The sequence below is a fragment of the Zonotrichia albicollis genome, chromosome 15 (genome assembly GCF_047830755.1).
Source record: "Zonotrichia albicollis isolate bZonAlb1 chromosome 15, bZonAlb1.hap1, whole genome shotgun sequence".
NCBI classification, from domain to species: Eukaryota; Metazoa; Chordata; class Aves; order Passeriformes; family Passerellidae; genus Zonotrichia; species Zonotrichia albicollis.
Genome location: NC_133833.1, coordinates 8,128,228 through 8,147,809, shown reverse-complemented (window position 1 = coordinate 8,147,809; position 19,582 = coordinate 8,128,228). Strand labels below are relative to the sequence as shown.

Here is a 19,582-nt window from a genome sequence, read left to right as displayed (position 1 = left end):
ACTGAGGACTGAAGAAAATTAAAACGCAAGAATTTTTTGAGTAGAGATAACTTTAAATTACAGAAACCAGTTCTGAACCTCAGCCCTCTCTACCCCACAGCTCCCACAGAGTGTGAGTAGTGCTCTGGTTAGTAGCTGTGCTTGAGTTTAAGCTTTACACAGTGAGTTCTGTCATAGGATTTTGTTCTGCTTTGGGCAAGTCAGCTCAGTGTTCAGAGTCCAGCCACAAAATAAAAGTTGGCAGGGCTTCACCTTAGAGTGGTTCCTGTGCTGGGGGCACACTGGGGTTCAGCTGGGGAATATTTGCCTGTCTTCTTACAGGATTTGACACCAGCATCCTACCAATCTGTAAGGATTCCTTAGGCTGGATGTTCAACAAGCTCGACATGAACTATGACCTGCTGCTGGATCCCTCGGAGATCAGTGCCATTTACCTGGACAAGTACGAGCCGTGTGTCAAACCGCTCTTCAACTCCTGCGACTCCTTCAAGGACGGGAAGCTTTCCAACAACGAGTGGTGCTACTGCTTCCAGAAGCCAGGAGGTGAGCTGGGCCATGTGCAATGCAAACAGGAGCTGTTTGGCTCTCCCTGTGTCTCAGGGCCTGCCTGTAGAGTTTGCTCATTGGCAGGCAGGTGTGTTGAAAGCCCTTTTTCTCAGCACCAGTGTGAAGGGCATTCTGGAACCATGTTTATTGTCACAGGTGAACTATGTTAACATCCCTTGATCATTAAAGCAAATAAAGTAGTAAGTGTCCCTGCACGCAGTCTAGAAATAAGCTCTATTGCTGACAGAAAGCTCAAGAATTTACTCTTTTATTAACTCAGAATTTAGCCAATTAGCAAGTCATAAATCAGGGAGCTGGCATGATGTCAGTTTGGTGAAAAGAGAGGTAGAATGGTTTAACAATTAAAATGGCCCCCAAACACTACTCTCAACTACAGTGTGTTGCCTTTTTTTTTCTTTTTTTTTTTTTTTTTAATTAGTGGAGCTAATGATATAAATTTGTTTTGCAGTACCGTACCAGCATATGGGCTTCTCTCAGTCCCAGGTGTACAGTAGCCCACATTTCATGTCAGCAGTGAAGCCAGTCATTACAGAGCCTGTCCCGTGCCATCTGGAAACTGATTCTTATACATTATATTTCAGGTCTTCCTTGCCAGAATGAAATGAATAGAATTCAAAAGCTAAGTAGAGGGAAGAGTCTGTTGGGTAAGTTCGATTACTTGCTATTCATTTGCTCAACTAATTAAAGCTTCTGTGATTATTGTAACTTTATATGCAGTAATGGTTTTTCAATTAGAGACTAATGTTTTGAGTCGGGAATATGCAGCACGGAGCGTAGGCCTGACACTATGAAATTAAACAAATAATGAGATAGCAACACACAGAACAGGTGTCAGCATGGCAACGGGTTCAGAGCTAATTTACAGCTCTCCAGAAATGCAAAGCCTTGTCTGCACAGAGCTTAATACTGCCTTCATCACCTCACAGGTCAGAGTAAGAACTGGGAGGCTGCTTGATACTCAAGGCTCCCATTTTTGAAGGGTGACTGAAGGTGCATAGCCAATGCATTCATGGTCTCTTCCAGTTATGGTACAATGCAGGCTTTCCTTGGGGTTCAATTTTGCTAATTACTCTTTAAAATATTTCAGTATATTGTGTGTATATGAAAACAGGAATTCATATCACCTCGTTTTAGGCAGCCTGCAGGATGCTTCATGCTGTAAGATGTGGTCATGCCTGTCCCTCCCTCTCGTGCCTATTGGGAGCCTGAATTGATTCATGACTTACTCTGATGGATATCTAAAATTAGTTTAAATAAATCCCCATCTGGCATTTTCCCAATTAATTGCTGGAAAATCAGGTTGCTGAACTGAAAAAAATTCAAGTGACTAATTCCCTACCCTAAAATCAGCCAGTGATGTGTGGCCTGGTGTTTTTGTGCTGGTGTTTTACCAAAACTTGTGTCCCAGCACATTTGTGCACACGGAGCCCAGCCCCTGAGGCACAGCAGGACAGATGCAAGCCCTGCACTTCACCCTTGAGGAGTGGCTGACCTCAGCCCAGCTGTCAGCCCCATCATGGAGAGCATGTCAGGCTCCCAGAGCATCCCCAGCTGCAGCCCAGGGTGTGCTCAGCTCTGCTGCAGGGCTGCTCGTGCCTCCCACACTCAGCCTGCTGCTCCTCCATACCCAGCACACCCTGCAAAAGCTCAGCTCTGCCAAATCCTGCCTCTCCCAGAGCCATTTGGGCTCAAGGTTCTGGTGCCTGGAACAATCCCAACCTGGATTCATTGGTTTAAATGAATAAACATTCCTAAAGGCCACAGGGACTGTGGTTTAGATCCATCATCCTTTCATAGCAAGTTCACATGAAGATTAGGGTGTTTCAGAGTCACAGCTCCTGCTGTTCCTAGCTGTGGGAGCAAAGGGAGGATTGATCACTTGGGATATGTGTGCTCCATTCAGTAAATATTCTGCATTTGTGGCAGAAGAAGTCACAATGTTCTCTGTCTCATGGGTGTCATGATTTTCAAAGTCACCTAAAAGAATAAGAAGCCCAGTTCTTAACAGATAGCTTTGACTATCCCATACTTATTTTATGCTTTGCTGTTATTTTCTACGTGCAATAAATGTCATCTAGGTTGAAACATAAGTAGTTTGTTCTGGTGTGTGGGAAGAATGATGCCTGGGTTGCAGGTAGTTCAACATGCAGGTGGTTGTAGCGCATGTCACTGGATCTGAGCACAATAGCAGGAGTAAAATGACAAAGTGAAAGCAGTAGGAATGGTCCCTTAGCACAAATAACTTCTAGTCAACTGTATTAATAAAAAAAAAAATAGAAGAAGAATGAAAGTGGTGAAGCTCAACAAATCAAGGTGTCAGGCACAGGTTGTTCCACAAGCTAGAAAATTATAATCTAAAGAGGAACCCTTTGCTTCACCTACCCTGAAAGTCTTCCTGCATAATGACACATGTCATGGAGATTTTAATTTGATATCAGAGCTATTTATACAGCAGAAAACATTGTCTTTTCTCTTCACTGTCTGAAAAATCATTGAAATGGAAGCTCAAACATACACATGACTGGTAGCAATGGTAAAATTGGAAAAGGGAGATGAGTATTTTCAGAGAAAGTAATATTTAATTATTCTCTTTCCTCCTCTGACCCTGACATAGAGAGCACAGCACTTACAGTTTGGGCACTAGCATGAAGAATGTTTTTGTTAACTTGTATCCATTGATAAAAATGATGACTTTTGATATTTCCTTCTCTATATATTTTTCAAAACACATGACAGTTGGAACAAAGTACTTCAAAGCCATTGCCATTAGATATGTTGAATTTGGAGGCTTTCAAATGAAGTCTAGCATCCCAGGAGACTGAATTAAAAAGTAAACAGCTCTATTCATCTTTTCCTACCAGATTTATCTGGAGTACAATTAACTGCAGAGACTGTACTTTTAGAGCATACAACTGTGCAGCCTGATAATGCTTCTCCCACTCCACTAAAGTAATAAATTTCTGCTCCCATCACTGTTTTCTCCTGTATCAACCCTGTGGATTCAGCTAATATAATAGCTAATACCAGGAGCTGTGTGCTGGCTAGTACTTAATTCTGACAGGCTTTTACCTCTATCTTTAGCATATAATTATTCTCCTCCTGTCCTCTAAGGAAGGAGAGTGTTAAGGAAATGATGCAAAAAAAAAAAAAAAAAAAAAAAAAAAAAAAGGTCTAGGTCTGAGTCCATAGAGGATACAGATGCAACAGTGCTGTTCAAGTGGAATAACTAAACCCTTCCCAGGACAAAGGCAGATGGGGAGGCAGGATTCAGTAGCTTGGGGCAGTTTGTGGGGAGGTACTCTCGCATTTTGTGAGTCCAGCCTCGTGGGAAGCACTGCCTGTGCAGGAACCTCTGGAGAGGAAAGCTGCAGATGTTCCCTGATGCCAAACCCAGCAAATGGCCTGTCTGGGTGCCATGCTCAGGATAGCAGAGCTTGCAGCCAGCTCATTTCTAACAGAGAGGCTGATTTGTGTACATTTGTGTACAGTTCACAGGGAGAATCATCACGTTGTGCAACACTTGTTCCCAGCCACTCTCTATCCTCTCCAGATTATCACCTGCATCTGACACATCAGACAGGACATGCTGCATCCTCCCTCTGAGGGTTGGCAAATACTGGGACATTAGTATGCATAGATAAATATTTAAAGCTCCAGTGTTACATACAAATTGGCACGAATTTCCCACGCAGAAGGAAAAGCACCTTCCACTCTTCACTGTGACCCAAAGTGTGAATCTATTCCACACACAGTTATCTTGGCACTGAGCCTGGGCCACAATTTATTTTTAAATCTTCTAAAGCTTTTATAGGCAGCATGGAACATTTTCATACCTTACAAGAAACAGTGAAACTATGCAAAAAGGCCTGTTTGAAAGAAGGAAAAGGTTGCATTGCCCTAGGAAAAGAGAAAGCATGAGACAGTTTAAAATGCAGAAGCTGTTCTCTGCTCACCCTGTAATGCCCCTGAGATCCCCCTTTGATCCTTCCCTGGAGCCAGATGTTGATCAGATATAAAAGGGCAGCTCTAGTAACGTGGGTGCAGCTGTGCTGATTTACACCAGCTCCAAGTCAGCACCTGAGCACTTCTCCCAAGGTTGTGTATGGTTTGATAAACACCTGCAGTGCTTATCAGAGGCAGGACATGAGCATAAATATGAAAAAAATATGAAAAAAAAATCTTTCCTAATTGATATTGAAATTAAGTTTTGAACACTGATTATTAACTTACAAAAACCTGCCAAGGCAAATACATATGTTTGTTATTAAAACTATTGTCTTATAAATAGTGAAAATTAATCTTTGATAGTTGCTAGCATGCTTTCATTTGTACATGAACATAATGGTGATTCCTATTAGCAAACCTGCTATAAGATCATGCTTTGACATTATTTAAAATATTCCCGCTCATGGATGTGGTCTCCAAAACTGCTTTGATAAACAAAGATTTCTGCAGATGTTCAAAGGTTTCTCTTCTCATCTGCTAGATCTGTATTAGCAGCACTCAAACTTTAGACAAGATCTGCAGAGCAATGAGTTTGGATATTCAGATTCACTTTGTGTGAATTTCAGATTCACTCTGTGTGCGTGAGACTGACTTCCTTCCACTTTTATGTCTTTTATATAGGAAATCTGGTGACATTTGGGCAGCACCTTCTCATTCATCTTTTCCTGTGAGAAATGTAGTGGAAGTGGCCCCTTTGACACATGTGCTGTCTGAATAGATGCTACACATGGAACTAGTTAAAAAACTTTACTGAACCACCAGTAAATCACTGGTATCTTTGACAAAGAAGAAAAACACTTTCTCAAAAATCGTTTGAGACAAGAAATTTGGGGGCAAGGGGGTGTTTATGTCATGTTTCAAATTGAAGCAATTGACAAAGAAGGGAAAAATGAATGTACTGACCTCCAGTGGGAATAAAGCTAACTCATCTCCAAGAACAAGAGGGCTTTTCATACTGAAGTACATTTGCTGTATCTGCTGAAAATGGTGGGAACAATAACATAGGTTTCTCCTGAGAGTTTCCCTCTCTGCAGAAGCCAGAATGAACCACACTCTACAAGGCTGAAATATATTGGTTTTATTGTGAGACAAAACTTGGGCTTCAAATCCTAAGACTTACTGATCCAGATCCTGTTGTCCCTCTCTGTAAAGCCTGTGCATTATTTCTTCTTTTATACATGGGAGCGCTCAGTAAGTCAGGGGATGTGCCTGAGATGAGTATGAATAGCAAGCAGATGGCAGCTACCTTCCAGGGATAATTACAGTGTTGTGGAAAGACTCATGTGATAAACACTGAAGGAGTGCAAATGGAGGAAAATGCAGAACTAATGAAGTTGGGGTAATAATCCAGTTGGGAAGAAAAGTTTTAAAACCAGGAGTTAAATGTGAAAAGGCTCTGTGGGAATATCAATCATTCAGGGCAGACTGAAGCTCTCTCTAGAGCTGTGTGACACTCTCCTCTGTGTGCTGGATATGAACAAACATTTATACTCTGTGACCAGGCTGTCTGAAAAGAGTTCACCAGAAATAATTCCTTCGCCCTTTCATGCACCAGATAATCACACGTATTTCCTTGCCAACATTGTCAAGATCTTCATGTGTATAAGTGCTAAGTTCATAATACCCTGTGTGTGTGTTTGCTCCTGCAGAGGATTGCATTACTGAGCACACCTTATATTTTATTCAGGTGCTTTCATCCCCCGCTGCAATGAGGAAGGTTATTACAAAGCCACGCAGTGCCATGGCAGCACGGGGCAGTGCTGGTGTGTTGATAAGTATGGCAATGAGATAGCTGGCTCCAGAAAGCAAGGCACAGTCAGCTGTGGTGAGTAATGACCTGCTTTCCTCAGACAATGGGCCAATTAACACTGCTGTAACCCTGCCATTGCTGTGCCACCACCGAGGATGATGACAAGAGGGAAAACAGGAGTAGCACAGTTCAAAGTGCTCCTCTGTTCTCCTGTTCACACACAAATGGGGCCCTTTTGGGTCCTTTGGACAGCAGGGGTGCAACACAAGTTAGCAGGCAATAACCATTGTTAAGGTATTTTTGCTACAAGCCTGGTAAGCGCAGTTAGTGATATTAAAATTAAGGAGCTGGGGTTGATCTGCATGGTTATTAAATATATTGTTCAGTATACTCTGGAATGCACACCTACTGGAACTTTCCAGACAAGGGAAGGCCTAAATGTGTAAAATTGTGTGCATTAGCACCCAAGCCCTATACAACTGCTGACAGGACAATATTGTGTAGATAAGTGAAATCACCAATTAGTTGTTGTGCCCAGACAAGGAAGATGTCACCTACAGTCCTTCAGAGTGCCTCAGAGATGGTTTTGAGTGCAGCTTTCCTTTTTGAGAAGTAACAGAGACCTAGAAGGTCCAGGATGCCCAGAGTAACATCACAGATCTTAGGTTTAATAACTATATTTGCAGAGTGAGGTTTATGCACTCAAATAAAACCACTTTTTTGGGTTTTTTAGCATGGTACACAGAGCAGTGATGGAATGAAAGTATTTACAAAGGAATAATGATTTTCTGGGCTGCATGCACATGTTCTGGAATTTTCCAGTCAAGCCTCTAGGAGGAAGACAATGCATAAGGGGGCGTTTTATGCAAAAAAAAATTCAGAGTTTATAGGTATGTATTTTTCCCAGTTCAGAATGAAAATTGATATTTTAAGGTTGTTTCATGAAAGTTGAACCAATTAATTTAAGAAATAACATTGCAAATGACAGTGGCTTGCATGACAATGATAGTGATTAATGTGGAATTTGGTGTTCTGTGAGGAAATGACCTTTCCTGCTCACCTGTTTCAGAAGAAGAGCAAGAAACCTCAGGGGATTTTGGCAGTGGTGGATCTGTTGTATTGTTGGATGATTTGGAAGAGGAACCTGAAGCAACAAAAAAAGACAAAGAAGGGAAACTGAAGATTCATGTAAGAGCAGCTAATGAAGATGATGAAGATGAAGATGATGATAAGGATGATGAAATTGGTTATATATGGTAGTGCCCATCATGATGAGGACTCACGTTTTGCACAATATTGCAACTCACATCATATCTCTGCAATTGTATCTGAGAGTACCTGGCACAAAAATTCCCTCTCTACTGAGTTTAATTTTGTATAGCCAATTTAATTTGGATGACAACTTTTTTTTCCAGCAAAGGACTGTTTGGAATACAGCTTTTGTTCAGTTGATTTGGGGGATTTTTGTTCTATCCACAGGGGCAATCAGTTTTGTTTCAAAACCATTTCGTGACTTAATCCTCAATTGCACCACTTATGAAATCCATCTTGTGAAGGAATCCTGGAAGGGGCTCAAAAAAAAAAAAAACAATACAAAGGCTTAGAAGCCCCTCTCATGTCAGAGAATTTGTGACATAAATTGTTACCTGGATCATATGAGAAAAAGATTTTTCTTTCATGAAGAAGGAAAAGTAGGTGCCTCGTTTTCCAGTATGTATTTATAATGTCCCAGTGAAGAATCTTTGGACAGTGGCTGCCCAGTACCAGGGGTTTAATCCAGAGGAAAACCCAGGACTGTCAGGACTTTCCCTGAGCATGAGTCAACAGGTTTAGTCCAGCTCACACTGAAGGCAAAACTCCCAGAATCAGCTTACTGACACTTTATTTGATAAAGGAACAGGACCTTCTTGATCTTAAGAAATGCTGCAGCTGTCCTGGACCAAGGGTGTTTAAGGGGAGAGCATCTGGTGAATTTGTAGCACCATAAGCACCCCCAGAGCTGTTCCTCATCTGCTCATTTGCACCAGGAGGGTCCCTGATAACACACAGGCAGCTCTGCTCCAGCTCACACACCTCAGAGCTCTCTGTTCTCCACTGAGCAGCCCTCCTCCCAAAGCCAGAATGCTGCCCAAGACACCAGCCCTCAAAAGGAACTGTCCCTTATTTCATACAGATACCTGTTCAAAAAAGCAGCTTTAGGTGGTGATATTGCAAAAGCAAAACCCCTTGGCTCAGTGTGGCTGCACACTTGTAATGCACACTCCTGAAAGAGAATAGAATTAAAATCCAATCTGTGATTCCCTCAATACCTCCCATATATTCAAAGCTCTTGTATCAGAGCATATTGACATTACATTATTTGCAGTGTCCTTTCCCATGGCAGTTCTCAGATGCAGTAATGTGCTGTGGTGATCTTTTGTTGTTTTTTGCTGTTTTGTGAAGCAGTGAGAGGAACCTTAACCCCACTCTTGCAGTAGGATGCAGGTGTAAGTATTTTAGCAGAGCCTGTGGTTGGCCAGTGAGTTATTTTGCAGAATGAAAAATGTGTTTTTTATAACAAAAACTAATTAGATTTTTTTTTCTGAGTTAATGGTGGATATAGAGTTGGAGACAGCATTGAGTCACAACATGGTTGTCTACATAGTTAGTTGAAAGCTGGAAAATACCACACAGGTTGGCAGAAGTCAGTTTTTAGGTACATTGGCTTGGGGATGTTGGCTCTCAGCCCTCTCCAAAGCCAGTGCCTGCCTGGCAGCCCTCTGGGTAGGACCTCTGCTTTCAGATGTGATCAGAAGTGGAATTCCTTTTAGGTACCATGTGCTGCAGGGGCTCTCCTGTTTTCTCCTCTTTTATTTCCTATTTATCCAGATCAATGACCTGAGAACAAAGAGCAAGCCTACATAATCATTATTAATGCAGAAGGATGTGTAAAACCATGAGGAATTTGTTGTTTCACGCCCCTGCATCCTCCCAAAAATCTGCCATCACAGTCATTTGCAAAAGGCCTGCAATCTGCCCTGCCTCAAATAAATCCCTTTGGTTTTCCCATAGCTTTAGAAAAATATATTTAATAATCATTTTCCATGAGCTGCACCACACACAGACACATATGCACACTTTTTTTATTTGCCTTTCACAGAAATCCTGCCAACTTGCAGGAGGAGCAGATAACCCAGCATTTCTGTCTCCCTAAATATGATTTTGTGAGAAGCAATTGAACACTGTCAGTAGGTTCCTTCTCAAACATCCTGTCTAGTTTTCCTCTGGTATTTTCTTGATTAACCCCACACTCTCTGGGCCTGGCTGTGCTGTCCTGTGCAAGACCTGCCTGAAGCACAGAGCTGCCATTTCATTCTGCCATAAGTCTGAGCTCCACAATCAGCAGATTATGCTGATCCTCCTGGCTGGACTCATTCTCCACACAGAGCCAGGGGATTTTTGGCAGTCCTGTGTCCCTCCAACACAGATTATCCTGGGCTGTGCCTTCCATCAAAGGTCACAGAGCAAATCCCTTCTCCTGCCCAGCACTCCCCAGGGCAAAGCCTGGCACTCTGAGCCCTTGCAGGCAGTACCAGGTCTGAGGCTGCAGGGGGCTGTGTCCCGTGTAAACATGCAAAATGGTTAAATTAAAGCTGTTAAATAAACCTTTAAAAGGGAATGTGAACATCTTTGAGGTTACATGTGCAGACATGGCAGCACCACCCACTGGTGGTCTCCTGGCTGTGATCTTTTACATGAGATGCTTCCAAGTCAGAGCTGGAATTATAAATCAGAGCTTTATATCTAACTGTAAACCAATTACTGTTTCTCAGACTCACCAGCTCAAACATGGAGTGGTGAAATAGCCCCAGTGAAACAGCTCCATGCCCAGCACAGCCTGTGAAGGGTTGGCTGGCTCAGGTGGCCTCTGGTAGCTCATCCCCAGCACCCAGAAACACACACAGACACACACAAACTGTTGTAGGCATGCTGGGCTGGATGCAGGCACACCCCCCCACTCTCCAGTCACCTCTTTGACTCATGCAAGTGTTCTTCTGGCTCCAGCCAGAGTGGGAAATGTGCCATTTATGGGCTGGGGCAGCTGGGCGGGGCAGCTGTGCCCAATCCCAGGGTCCAGCCAGGCAGGAGCATGCTTGGAAGGGCAGCTCAGAGTCTGGATTGCTTTGAGAGAAAGTTCCCAAATCCTGCAAAGATATTTAACAAAGCCCTTTTGTGATCCACTGGCATCCTCCCATGGTGGGGACCTGCAGCCTATATATACACGTGTATATCTCAGTGTGACTGTATATATGCATTTATGCACAAATATGTGTGTGCATATGTGTATGTGTGTGTGTGTCCAGTTTGGGGAGATGCATTAAGAAAATCTTCTATTTAATGAAATAGTGATAAAGAAACCAGCAATTCTACCAAGAATCAGTGCTCCTCCAGATCAAGCCCCTTCCATTTTTCATGCTTTGTAAAGGATTTAATTTGCTTCAAAGTTAATTTAATTCAATTCCTTTCTTTTTCTTTTTCCTTTTCCTTTTTTTTTTTTAAAGCAAGACTTACTTCCCATCTGAATCAAGTCAGTGACCTTCCAAACATTTTCTCATTGTCAAAAATGGAATCTGAGTTGTCCCATTCTTTTAGAGACACAAACCAAATGGAATCAGAGTTGTCTCATTCTTTTAGAAACACAAACCAATTTTTAATCTCATTTTCTTTTCAAATTACAGTCTATGAGGTACTGTTAGGCATTGCTTTATGTTCCTTTTAACTAGTGTAGTTAAATCAAAATGTTGAGTTCAGATTTCAGCACAGCTGGACTTTTTTTGGTCATTACTGGCCTTTGCTGTGAACACAAAGAATCCTCTTTATTTAGTTTGCCTTTTTTTTAAGCTATTCTGTACTATTATTTTTAACCATTTGAACTGTTTATTTAATATTTATTCTACAGTTTATATTGAAGATGTAAAGTTTATATTTAAAACAACACTGTTTGTTAGTGAATGCTTCTCTTTGCCTCCCCAGCCTAGTCTGTTAGTCTCAGTGTACATTTCTGGCATGGGAATATTTTGATATTAGGAGTTTTGTAGCCTTTTCTCCCTCAAGCAGCAACTGATGTAGATCTAAGGTCAGCACCTGACCCAGCCCAGGCCGCTCGAGCTTCGCTCCCTCCATTTGTTGGCTTCCCTGCAGCCCCTCCTGTGTCCCACCCTGCCACCCACAGACTGCCTTGTACAGTTCCTACACATCAAAAAGCCCTTTCTACAGTAGGTGGGTTCTGGTCTTTTTATACTTTTCTCAATGCTGTTGATGTCTGTTACTGTTCAATGTGTAGATCTGTAAGGAGAGATCCAAATATTTCGTGTTTCAGTTCGATGTCCCTACTGTAGATGGATGTAGACTATCATAGTAAGTAGAACTGCATAGTAAATTCTGAATGCTTTTTCCATAAGGAGTTAAGTGGAATGTGAGCATTTTGCTACCTTTGGTTAACTGTAAACGCTTAACTGTAGTCTGAAATAGTTGCATTTTTGTCTGTCTCAATAAATTTTAATTTGTCTGCGACTCCTTGTTGCCTGTCCTGAATTTTATTAAACTTAGGGGATCAAAAATACTGCACTACCTTGAGTCAGCATTTAATCATACATGGAAATGGATGCTCCTTTATATTTGCTTCATAACTTATACCTCTGTTCAATGCCAGCTGTAATCTGTGGAGTTAATGCAAGGTCTCCAGAAACCTCTATTTCAGAGGCAGAAATGAAACCAAACGGAATGGAATAACTGTACCAAAATCAGAACTTTTCAAATTATATTAAAATTGATTTTTGAGGAACTAGCAAGGGCAGAGGGGGAAGCTTTCATTTTTATTTCCTCTCCAGATTGCAAATTGTCACCTTTTTCTGTCTCTTCTGAAGGTATCCAGGGCAATTCCGCAAACACAGCCACGCTCTGCAATGGCCATTATCTACATGATAAATGAAGGCAAAATTATATTAAATACAATTGGTGGGAAGCCATCCTCATTTAGAAATACCTGGGTTTGTGTCTCTATAATTAAATCAGAGCTTGTCTTTAATATTATTAACCAATTTAAACAGCCAGCATTATTGCAGTGCTAATTACAGAGTTAAAAATGTTATTTCATCACCTTTTTCCTGTACGTGGAATATTAAAAGTACCAGGTGAAAAGAGAAACCAGTTTGCAGGCATTTTCACAATTGTCATCTCATCAGGTATGCACTGATAATATATCTAACCATTGGCTAAGCTGGGCCATCAAAGATCAGAACCTGCCTGAAATTTCAGTTCAAGTGCCTGCATTCATGAGTTTATTTTTACTGTGGGTACCACACATCACTTGCAGTGTATAACTTACTTGACTCTGAGAACAACTGGGTTTTCCCTTTCCCAAGCCACTCTGAGCCTCTTTGAAGTGTTTGATCTTCTGTGCTGAAGTGTCTCAGCTGTTGCAGATGTCAGATGCTGTGTGTGGCACTGAGTGCTGGGAGCAAAGCAAAAGAAATCCAGAGCTTAGAGGTGTGTGAGTTGTAAATGCGATTATAGTTGTCAGAAAGGGTTGATGATTTGAGCTCTGTTCTTTTTTAATATTCCTTTAGCTTTCAAATTACAGGCACCTTTCAAGCTTTGTTTTGTATTACACATGCACTATACACAGACACACCACTCCCTTCTAATTACAAATGTGTGTATATATAGATACATAATGCATGCATAAAAATATATATATATATGTATGTATATATGTCTTTAGACCCCTCTGGGCATGGGATATCCACTGGAATTTTGGGATATCCACTTCTGGGAATTCCGTCTACTCCTCACATAAGGTTCAGCTCATGTTTTATCACCCCTGCTTTGCTACTCCCTCCTGTACTGGGCTTAATGCTGTACTTTGGTTTCATACATTAAAATACTTGTAGTAGATTAATATATCCCACCTGTCATGTCCTGATAAGCTACACTGATTTATATTTAGCTTCTCCATGACTCTGTCCTCCATTTTCAGAGAATCTTGGAGTAATTTCCATGAGCTCCCTCGCAGGAGATACATCCTGTGCTTTCCCATTGATACTGAAGAGTGTCTGTGACTGAAATGTTGCTCCAGTAATAATAAAAGCTCATTTGGTGTTCAAGATAAAATGTTAGCAAGGCAACTCTTACCTGGAGGACAGTAGAGTTCATCCATACCCAAATACTGTATTTTGCATCTTCAGTAAAATCTGCCAGGCTGGGCAATATGGAGAGTGTCATACATCTGCATGGAAAGGAGCACTCAGGACAAAGTTACAAAAATGGCCCTTTTTTCACTGTTTTCCAATATATATTTTTCTTATCTTTCTAATATTACTTTGCAACTGAATATACTTTTTGGGTTGTCCTGTGAAACTTCTAATGTGATATGTATGCATACACTTACACACCTCCTCTCTCTCTTGCTCTGTTTTATATCTTCTCTTGCAAAATTTTCTTCTGAGCTCCCCAGCAGCTATAAAACAGTAGCATTACAGCCTTCACTGATGATTAGTTTCATTTTTCCTTAAATACTGACAGTCAAAGGGTGAGATATTAAAAAAGAAAAATCATGTCACAACAGCTTTGCACACTGTACAGCTTCTTGAATAGATTAAAAAGAGGCAGAGAGATATTAATAAGCTTTTGACTTTCTGAACACTCCCATTTTTGGAATGAGACCAGCTCTTTTAGAGGGGGTGAGGAGGCAGAGTGAAGAGATGGTTTTGTGTAATCTTGGAAAGAGAAGGAAAACAGTGAAACCAGATTTAGGTAAGCTGTGAATGAGGAGGATGGATCCCCTGACAGAGAAGTCCAATCCACTTCTTCCAGGACTGAACCTAGTTTTTCCCAGTGGAGAATTCCCAGTGCCTGGAGCAGCTCAGGGTCAGCCCATGGAAACCCAGAAACTGCAGAGGCAGATTCCTGCTACAGCCTGGGCAATGTCAGTAACTGCTGGAAGTGAATCCCTGAAAACAAGGTTAAAACACACAAACCACACAGTGGCACTCCAGGAGGAAGGGAAGAGCAAGGCCAGGAGCAAATCCTGGTGGTGCAGCATTCTGCCAGCCCAGCAGTGAGGGAGAGGCTCTGGTGTGAGCACTCAGGGGCTCTGCAGTCACCCTCCAGCTGTAGCTGTGCAAAAACTCCTCTGACAGCAGCCTTAGGAAGAAATACAGTCCCTGGCAGCCACTGCTCTAGAGCATCAGCTTCTTCTGCATATTGCTATAAATTCCTGCAATTCCATGCTAAAGGCTTGGGCAGAGGGAGAGTTTGTAAAGAAAACTTAAAATGCAGGGTCTTTGCCAGGTAGTAACTGCCTTTTCTCATCCATAGTTACTCAATAAGAATCATTGCTGGAGCATGACTCTGCTCCGTTCCCAGCTAATACATTTGCAATCTGGCCCTTGAACATGGGAAAATCGACTCCAGAGCATATTGCTAAAAGAAAGGCCCATAAACACATTGGTTTGAGCTTTGGAAACACATTACCTCTAAAATTATTTGGAGGTTTTGGGGAGGCCTGCAGGTTTGACACTGATTTTTCTGTATTGAATATCACAAATGTGGTTAATGCAAAACTATTGGAGTAAGAGTCTGTGTAAGTAGAAGCCCTGACACAGTTTTGCTCCATCACAGATGATGTATCAATTTATCACAACTGCAAAGAATTGACCCAAATAACTATTAGCCTAAAGTAAAATTAAATAAAACAGAGACTGTAACAAGATGTAGGTTTTCACAGATTAATGTAGGCTATTGAAATACTTTGGGTTACAAGGGGCTGTTACAGAAGATCAATATCCCCCTTGCTTTTGGTACAGGTCACGTATGAGCCCAGCACCTGCAGAGCTTTGGTGTTGTTAGAGACCCTAAAGCTGCAGCTCAGCCCTGCAGCCCCCCTGGTACTGCAAGAGGAGCTGGGAGGCACAGAAACAACAAACACATCTGCTGAACACCTCCCTCATCATGTACAGCACCAGCCAGCTTGGGGAGGTGGGCACTGAGCAGTCACACAGAAGGAATTACCACAGATTTGTCTTGGCAGGCAGGAGAGCCCCATTTGGCTCAGCTGGCTGCAGTGGTGAGACAAACACCAGGCTGGTTGTTAAACTACCCAGAATAACTCCACTGTCATCCCATCTGGTCTCCAGCCCAGTTTCCATCCTCTGTTGGAATCATTCTCCCCAATTGACTCCTCTCTAGGATTTGGGTTTGGTTTTTTTGCTTTTTTTTTTTTATTTTGTCCCCAAGCCTGTGTATTAATTAAGTTTCAACAAAGAGCTGTATCATTGTAGACCAGGATATCGGATTGCTCATCTGTTTTACATAATTGATTAATTAATTACCTTGCTAATTGAGTCTCATGAAATCCTCTGTTATAGTGGAACGGGGGTAAGTCCCAAACCACTGCTACATTAAAATCAGGGCATTTTGGCTGCTCAGTCTGCCCCAGACTCTGGTGCTAGTCATGGCACAGCACTGACCCAGCTGGGCTCCTGTAGAGATGCAGAATTACTGAGTGAGCCTTGCTTTCATCTGGACCCAGAATTTCAAACCTTCTGCCCAATTTTCCTTTCCACACCCCCTGCAGCAGCTCTTTGCATTCTGCCACTCTTGCTTTGCTCCCTCAGCCCCCACTCACATTGCACCACGTGGTGCAGCCCCACAGCCAAATTTAGAGACATTTTCTGGCACTTTTGGGGAAGGGTGAGTGCCTGCATGGCTATGAAGGAAAGTGACAAAGCAACCCCCCCCTCCGCTACCTGCAAACTGCACCTTGAGCTCCTCTCAAAGGCACTGCCTTCAACATGCTGTGACCTACATCTTTTCTTGGGAGCCATCACAGCTGAAATAAGGCAGAACGTGATGGATTCTCTGCTATTAAATGAAAATGGACTTTCCATGGAAATAACCACTGACAATACTTTGCATTTTAATGCCATTTCTTTTCTTCTATTACCCCTAGATGTAGAGCATGATGTATTTTTACCACATGATATTGTCTGCAAGCCAGCAGCAAGGTGGAGGTTGCAATTTTTGCCCAAACTGCTCCTGAGGGTGCTTTCCAAACCAGCTTCAGTCTTAGAGAGCAGCAGATACTTTCCTTCAAATCTGTGCACTAAGAAAACTTTTATTCCAGTTCTAACCCACTTTCATTTAATGTAACATAAACCTGCAGCAACTGGAGCTGTTCAGCCTGGAGAAGGCTCTGGGGAGACCTTTGAGTCTCTTCCAGTGCCTAAAAGGACTCAAAGAGAGCTGGAGAGGGACTTGGACAAGGGCTGGAGTGACAGGACAAGAGGAAAGGGCTTCAAACTGAGAGACGGCAGGACTGGATTAGGTATTGGGAGGAAATTCCTCCCTGTGAGGGTGGGGAGGCCCTGGAAGAGATTGGCCAGAGAAGATGTGGCTGCTCCATCCCTGGAAGTATCCAAGGCCAGGTTGGATGGGGCAGCCTGGGACAGTGGGAGGTGTCCCTGCCCATGGCAGAGGGTGGAACTGGATGGTCTTTAGGGACCCTTCCCACCCAAACCATTGCGTATTTCAATGATTCACCAAACATTCAGGGACTTAGGGCACCCACAGTGGGCAGGTGAGCAGAAACCTTCCTGCTGTGCTCTGGGCAATGAGTGAAGAATGTCCTGAGGCAAAGCAACCATGTTGTGAAACAGCAAATGAAGGTCTCTCATCCCTCACCTGCATTTTCAGGAGTCAGTCAGCAGGCCAGGGTATAAATCCACCAGCCCTCATCCATCCCAAATCTCTTCAGTCCATTCTCAGTGCTGATCTCTGGCTGCTTTATGCTCTCAGCAGCAGTGGCTGAGCTCATCCCTGATGCAGGCTGCATTCCCACTCATGCTGAAGGGTCTTGGCATGGTCTGGTCTTGATGATAATTTAATCCCCAGGATCTGGAAAGGATTTAGGACCTGGAAACAGAGATGGGATAAAATCCTCCATGGTGGACAAAAAACTGCCTCAATACATGCACCTGCAGAAGCTGGGAGCAGTGGGTGTTTATTTCTGAATAGCACAAGGATGCCTGAGATGAGGGGGAAGGGAGAAAGTGCAGTCAATCAAGAGACCAGAGTTAGCCTTCAAAAGCCTCTTCTAAATGGCTAAATCAGGAAGGAAAAATGCCATCCCTTTTTTTAATCTGTCTGTAACAGTGTGAGAAAGGCTGAGGGCATCACTCCTGCCAGGATTATTTGTATGTTGGGGTGGAGGAAGGAAGTGGGCTGGTATCATGTCTTACTTCTACACTGCTGGTGAAGGTTTTGAGTAATGAATCCAGGGACTAATCCATCGTGTCTGCCATTTCAAACAGCCCTGATAACCTCATGTCTTCTTGTTTTCTTCTTAAGGCTTTTGCAGATTTGCCTACACAAGTTTTCCCTGAAGAGGGATCACATTCCAGGCCTGAGATGCTCTGATTATTTACAGTTTGTCACGCTGTAATTTATATCTATTGATTGTGGCTTTTATTTACATGTGTTCATTACTTTCTTATTTTAGTCATTTATCCTGTATGTTCCCACCCTGCTTTTTCAATTATTTCACATACTCACAGTTTATCAATTATATTGCCAAGATGCATTTAGAGAGAATAATTTGTTTCTAATGCATGATTTTTTGACAGCATGATTTGTTTTCATCCTTGCATTGGATCTTAAGATGACAATGACTTTAGGGCAGAGAATACAAAATTGTGAAGCTTTTTGCTCTGAAGAGTTGTACTCACATGTGCAGCATGCACGTGGCATTGGCAGCCTTTGCTGACCTGCTCATCAGCTCCACATTGGTTCAGCTCTTGGCTCAGTTTCCTTCCTCCTCAGGCAGTGTTAGAAATTTAAAGTGCTCTCTCAGTGCTGCTGCCCCACCAGGCAGCATTTCTGGTGACTTTGGAGGCTGCTAAAGCACCTGCAGTGGGCTGGCAGGGCTGCTGAGCCTGGCTGGCCCTGGCAGGTCTCAGAAATGGTGTTTGCTCCCTTTGGAGCAATCTTTAGTGACAAGGATGACAGGCTCTGTCTGCCCATCACTGGGGGAAGCAAATGGATCCTTTCTGGCAAAGTGCTGTCAGGAAGAGGATCTGTGCTCAGGTGGGCTCTTAATGCACTCAGCTTCAGCCTCGTTAGTCCTCCACTTATTAGCAGCAGTGAGGGGTTGTTCCTGCTGTCAGGCTTTTGCTTTCAAAGCTTTACATGCTGGCAAGGCAGGAGGGAAAAGGCAAAAAGCACAGACCCTCCCAGCACCCTGCAAGGAAGGCACCAGTGTGCTTTCCTCTCTGGGCCTCACTGCCTGGCTGCATCCATGGGTTGGGGCAGCCTGGCCTCTGCTGCAACGCTGCCTCTCCAAAAAGGCAAGGACAAACATATCTGCTGGTATTTGCCCTCTAAGTGGTCTCTATCCCAGGGCCAGAGCTTGGCAAGTGCAGTCAGCTCCCACCCTTGCCACCCCAGCACTTTACCACAGCCATGGCCCTGTGCAGCTCCTCAGGCCAGCTGAGTGCAGGGATGTGCTGGAAAACACTTTGGCAAAGTTGATCCATCACTTTTGCCTCCTGTCCATGCTCATCAGCTGCCAGAGATGAGCCAGGCTGAGCTCTGGCTCTCTAGCACAAGGTCTCTGTGGTTCCAGCATCCCCCAGAAATACTCAGCAATATTAAGCTTCAGTTTACCATTCTGCAGCTCCAAGCAGTGACAACACTAACCATGCTCCCAGTTTTGGTCATCCCATGACCAGAGGAAGATGAGGGAAGAAGCAAGGACTGTTTTGGGTGAGAGGCTCACTTTCAGAGCCATGGCACACCAGGAAGGGAGCCAGGAGTCTGCTGGACCCGTCAGTGTGCACAGCAGTGCCAGCTCAGCAGGGACTCAAGCCCAGAGAAAATCCCTTCACTCTGCTGTTCTGAGGCCCAGCATCCACCAGAAATTCCTCTGTGGTTTCAGTGCCACCAGCCCCATTTTCCTGCATGATTTCTGTCACTGAACCCATACTGTTCAGAATGTTTTCCTCCCTTGATCCAATTTATTCTGCCCAGGTTGGAGGGAGGATTTATAGCAATGAGGTTCCAAGCAGCTGACAGCTCATGCTGAGAGCAAACCAGGCTCCTCAGCAAAGCCTGGATGGAATCAACCTGGGCACTGCTGTACAGTGACCAGAGGTGCTGCTCTCACCTCCAGGCTGGGTTTTAAAAAGCCATCAAAAGAGCCCTAAAGGGCTGGGGAGGAACACA

At 43.2% G+C, this 19,582-nt stretch overlaps 1 protein-coding gene across 1 annotated transcript in view; it reads left to right on the top strand.

Moving 5' to 3' along the window:
• SPOCK1 (SPARC (osteonectin), cwcv and kazal like domains proteoglycan 1) overlaps window positions 1-7,919 on the top strand; it is a 261,271-nt gene extending 253,352 nt beyond the window's left edge. Inside the window, exons 8-11 of the mRNA XM_074552342.1 lie at window positions 322-543; window positions 1,149-1,211; window positions 6,260-6,397; window positions 7,392-7,919. Of these exons, the coding sequence (XP_074408443.1) occupies window positions 322-543; window positions 1,149-1,211; window positions 6,260-6,397; window positions 7,392-7,582 (614 nt within the window). The 3' untranslated portion in view covers window positions 7,583-7,919. The remainder of the gene's footprint in view (window positions 1-321; window positions 544-1,148; window positions 1,212-6,259; window positions 6,398-7,391) is intronic.
• Window positions 7,920-19,582: the final 11,663 nt, after the last annotated feature.